Consider the following 5,514-nt stretch of genomic DNA (forward strand, 5'->3'; position numbering starts at 1 on the left):
GGTCGCTTGTTTTATTACATGTTTATTTAATTAATACAAACATTCATAAAATCCCGAATGTATGGATAGTTACAATTATAGTGACTAGGTCACAGTGAATTATAGTTGTAATTAAATGTTAAAAAAAATGAGTCCTAAGATTAGATCAGTGCATTGAATTTTCACTTATTAGGAAATCTACGATATGATCTACTTACACATTAGGAGTGTGATGTCTTGTCCAAGGCATTGACCAAGTAGATATGATCGGATGTATTTGTTTACATCGGACTAAGATCGATATTGATTATTGATTGATTATTAAGTATCGTAGTTATCGAAATCAATGTCACAACGTTGACCATAGGTTAAGTCGATCTTAATTTTGAGTGATAATATTCTGGTAATTATATTATTTAAATCTTTTGAATTGATCGTTATCAGCTTACCCTACGGTCTAGCCCATACTTACATCTTGGAGATTTAGTAGTGTAATTGAGTGGGAGTATTATTCATAGATATGAAATCTATAACTTCTGTATGAGAAGTGAAAATATGATTTCCTTAATTGCTTTGTTCAAAAGGTTAAATGATTGAGACCTCATTTCTGTGATTAAGTTCACGGAAATATCATTTATAAGGAACTTAGTGGGAGTTAAGGATAAAATACTGATGAGGGGTAAAATAGTCATTTTCACCCAGCTCGTTAGTAAGTTGTCGATAGAGGATTGACTAACTGTAATGGTTATAACAATGGATAATGTATTTATGGTTTGGAAAATACGTTCTATGAATTCAAGAGTTCAATTCCAAGTCCATAGTGGAATCACGATGAATTAATAAGGTAGTGAAATTATTCGTAAATAAATTCACAGTAACTTATTGGACCTTGATTTCATGGATCCATGGTCCCTGCATCACCTTTGAGTAAATTATCTAGAATGTCTCAATTAATTGATTTAATTATCAATTATGATTTTTTTAAAGTTGACTAGGTCAATTTTGGAAAATTTACAAAGATATGAGATTTAGATAATAAAAGAGAATCTTTGGGTAAATTTATTAATATTGATAAATTGGTGTCAATATAAATAAATTAAGTTTCAAATTATAATTAGTTAATTTGAATAAGGATTTAATTAATTATTTAAAAAAAATAAATAAAATGTTTTGAATTTAGCCCCAATTGGGATTTAAATTCAAAATAAAGATATTGGGCCCAAGTCCATTTGTGGGAACCCAAGACTTTTATCTTTTTGTTTATTATTTTAATTAATTCAAATTTAAATTTAAATAAAGCCCATTAAATTGTCTATATAAGGAATATGATATCTAAGGTTTTCATAAGTCAGTCTCAATTGATTCATTGGGTAAGTGAAAACCTAGACACTCTAATCATTTCTTAGCCACTATCTCTTCTTCTCTTCTAGATCTTTATCTCATGTGTTGAGAACTAGCCCACACTAGTTCTAGGTTGATCAAAGGCTTGGTGAGGAAGACTGTGTTGCTGACCTAGTTCAATCTCTTGATAATACTCTACTACAGAATGGAATCAAGGGTTAGAGATATTGAAGGAAGGAGTTGTTCCAATTCCGCTACATATTCATAAGTTTCTACATCTTTGTGTTTATGTTAATTTATGAAAATGATGTTCATATGTATGTCATGTTATTCTATATTTCTATTATGTATTTGAATAAATAATAGGAAGCATGCATCTAGATTTAAATTCTAAGATCCTACACCTAACCCTAAGGAAAAACCCAAGTGTGAAAACTATAATCCTGTCCCACAAAATAAGCTAAATCCCTCTATTATTTCCTCTCTTTACACCTCATCTAAACCCTATCCCAATGTAAACACAATCTAATAGATAAGTCTTGTCATCTTATCCCAAAATATGACAACCCATTTCCTTTTCCATTTTTTTATTAAATTAAATTAAATAAAACAAATCCACACACACACATACTCTAAATAAATAAGAATGCAACCTATTCTAATCACATAATGTTGTCACACTAATCACATAATGTTGTCACACTTAGTTCTAGCCCCTGGGGCCTCAAATTCTACTAAATTGGGTAGTAGGATCCTTCCCGAGCCCCTAGGTTTGAGTTCCCGATCTTAAAAACCCTAATTGACCAACATTCTTTATTTGAGTCGTGACACTCGACAGAGGCGTCGCGACCCTCTACAAGTTAGAGAGCATTCCTAGGCATTTCCCTGGACACGCGCCCTACCCAGCGCTACAACGCTAAGGCGGTTCAGCGAACCCCCTTAGGCCTCTAAGTTCATGCGGGTCGCGGAGCTCAAGAGCAGCACCACGATGCGACCCCGCGAACCCAAAATCCCCAACTCTCTTCCTACGTTTTCCTCGATCTAAAATCACTAAAATTCAACTTAAACATGAATCCAACCTATAATTGAGTCCAGGACCCTCATCAACACAACCTAAGTATCACAATAGCCCCAGAAATTATTCCATACCCTCAATGAAACTCAGATTCAGAATTAAAGTTTTAAACCTAAAAAAACACTAAAACCATAGTAGAAATCCATTAAAACCAGATCAAAGAACCTTACCTCACTGTGATCATGACCTTTCACTACAAGAAAAACTGCATTCCATAGCGTTTTTAAAACGCTGTCTTTAACAAACGATAGCGTTATTACAAACGCTATATTATCCCATGTTATTAAAAGTCTGGACCTTTTCATAGCGTTTTTAAATTGTGATGTAAAAATGCTATTGAAAGATATATAATAGCGTTTTAAAAATATAATTAGATGTCAGTCATAGCGTTTTATGTATGTAGTCATTGATTATGTTAAATTGAAAATACTTACTTTTAATAGCGTTTTTCAAACGTTATGCAGAAATGATGTTGAAAGGTATACAATAGCGTTTTTAAAATGTAATTAGTTATCAACCATAGTGTTTTTTGTTTGTAGTATTATTTACTTTTAATAGCGTTTTTAAAACATTATGTGAAGATATACAATAGCGTTTTTAAAATGCAATTAATTATAAGTCGTAGCGTTTTATGTTTGTAGTCGTACTTACTGTGAATGGCGTTTTTAAATTGTTATGTAAAGATATACAATAGCGTTTTAAGAATGTAATTAGTTATCAGTCGTAGCGTTTTATGTTTGTAATTACCCTTGCTTTAATAGCATTTTCCAAATGTTATGTAAAGATATGTAATAGTATTTTGAAAATGTAATTAGTAATCAGACATAGCGTTTTTTGTTTGTAATCATCCTTACTTTTAATAGCATTTCTTTATTGTTATCATTAATCATTGCCATATGAACAATTTCATGGCATAACAAAAACTTTTATCTTTTAACATATGAATAATTGCAACAAATGATAAACATATAACACGTTAAAAATTATACCTTAACATAAATTCAAATATTCTTAATATGTTCGCTACATAAAGCTAAAATATCAATATCCCAAAAGTACGAGTATATTGGAAGACAAAATACATAAGCAAAAGTTTTAAAATAAACTGATTCATAATTTGTTGATCATGGGCGTCCCTCCAAAATATTACACTTCATTCATTAGTTGTGCACCTGTAAGAGTGAAAAATATATAAAATTAAGAAAACAAATGTAGCCAAAATAGTTGAAAACACATGTTCATTCATTAGTTAATTTTATGCAAAGATACGTACCAAAGATATCTACCAAGAAACAATTGAATTTCATCCATTATGTTCATTTCCTATATATTTTGATGATATAATTAGTTACTACAGCTGATTTGTTGTACTATTTATAAATCATTTTTAAGTTGCATGAAATTTTACCTCATTGTAACTTTATTAGAAGGCCAAGCAACAGTGCAACCAATCGCTTCTTCAATTGTACTCATATGTGATGTTGGTCTCCATAAATATGCAGTAGGTTTCTTAGCAACATCAACCCAAACTCTCATTGCATTAGGCCCAAGACGAAGATGATGCACCTCACATAAAGGATCACTAGAAGACCATCGACCTTCTGCAACAATTTCTCCACTTCCATTCCAATCAAGTAAATTGCAAGCATTGTTTTCAGGAGTGAACTTCAGATTATTAACACTCTGTTACATGATAAAACATATATTTATTTATAGATAATATTGATACTTAAAAAATTAAAAGTGAAATGATAGGTAGTAATTAAAATTGTAGTTACCATAGGAGAAGGCATGTGTGACTCCGCTTCACTTGGTTGAGTAAACCCCTACAAGTTTGAGAATAATTTAGTCATTTATAATTTTCAATGAATAGAGTAAAATAAACAGAAGTCAATTAATTTAATTTACCTGAATGTTTACACTTTTTGCAATAGTATTAATAAGATTCATCATCTCAGACATTTTATTCTTCATCTCAGATTGACTTGATTCCAATTGTGAAATATGGTCATCTCTTGCTCTTAGAATAGCTAACTTTGTATTAGTTACTCCCCTCCCATTAGCTAATGATCTACCATTCTTGTCAGGACCAAATATGATAGTGAGAGCATCTTGTACAGTATTCTGTGTTGTGCATGAATCTGGTTTTTCATTTGCAAGAACTTGTAGCTTCTCCTATAAATCATTTCAAGTTGACTGTTAAATAAGTCTATGTGCATACAAATACATATGTTTCTACAAACAAAGGGTAAATTACTTACAATAACTTCAGCAGCTTGTGCATTCACAGGTTCACCATTCTTCTTTGTGTGTGTCTTTAAGAAAGCTTGAACTCTTGTTACAGGTTTTGAGCTTTCCCTACTCTGTATCCAAGTACATTTTTCAGAAAGAGAACATATATTTTCTTATGTTTAGCTACCAAAAATATTTATTAAATTTTTACCATGTCATCCATTGTTCGAGCATATCCTCTCCTGCTGCATGTATGTGGGAGTTGTTTCTTCCTCATCTCTTTAAACTTATTGCTAATCGCCTAAAATAAATAAGAAATGAACCAGCGATTGAACATACAGAATACCAAACACTCCAGCAGTAAAACAAAAAAACTAAACCAGTATTCTAGCAATAAAACAGTAAACACAGTACACATAATAGTTTTTCAACAATAAAACAGTAACTATGGCAGCAAAGAAAAGAGTATGTAATAAACACTCCAACAGTAAACACTCCAGCAGCAAAAGAAACATACAGAACCAGTATTCTAGCAATGAAATAGTAAACACAGTACAACTCCTCCTGAACAGGGATGGGATGGTTGGTGGACTGTGAATGGTGATAATAGTGTCTCTTGAATAGCTTTGTCAAATAAATTTAGAAACACATTTTCAAGAAGAGAATTGGAAAAAAATAAATCATTTAAAGTACAAAAGTTTCATGAAAACAGGGCAGCAACTGCTCACATAATTTGAATACAATTAAGCCAATTGTAAATTTGGCATCTGAAATTTGTTTGTGGTTGCAAGAGTTCAAATTTAGAGCATAAAGATATTCTAAAAACTAACCATAATTGTAGTCTCAATGCAGCTCTTGAGGCCAATAGAGTTTAACTTTCATATGTG

At 31.4% G+C, this 5,514-nt stretch overlaps 1 protein-coding gene across 1 annotated transcript; it reads right to left on the minus strand.

The window, feature by feature from the left end:
• Positions 1–3,548: 3,548 nt before the first annotated feature.
• Positions 3,549–5,085, minus strand: LOC133815162 (uncharacterized). The gene is made up of 7 exons (XM_062248032.1): positions 4,839–5,085; positions 4,657–4,758; positions 4,304–4,570; positions 4,174–4,221; positions 3,804–4,078; positions 3,669–3,677; positions 3,549–3,567 (listed from the first exon to the last, which is right to left on the minus strand). The coding sequence occupies exons 1-7, from the start codon at positions 4,902–4,904 to the stop codon at positions 3,549–3,551; spliced, it is 786 nt and encodes a 261-aa protein (XP_062104016.1). The 5' UTR covers positions 4,905–5,085.
• Positions 5,086–5,514: the final 429 nt, after the last annotated feature.

The sequence above is a fragment of the Humulus lupulus genome, chromosome 2, assembly GCF_963169125.1.
Source record: "Humulus lupulus chromosome 2, drHumLupu1.1, whole genome shotgun sequence".
Lineage (NCBI taxonomy): Eukaryota > Viridiplantae > Streptophyta > Magnoliopsida > Rosales > Cannabaceae > Humulus > Humulus lupulus.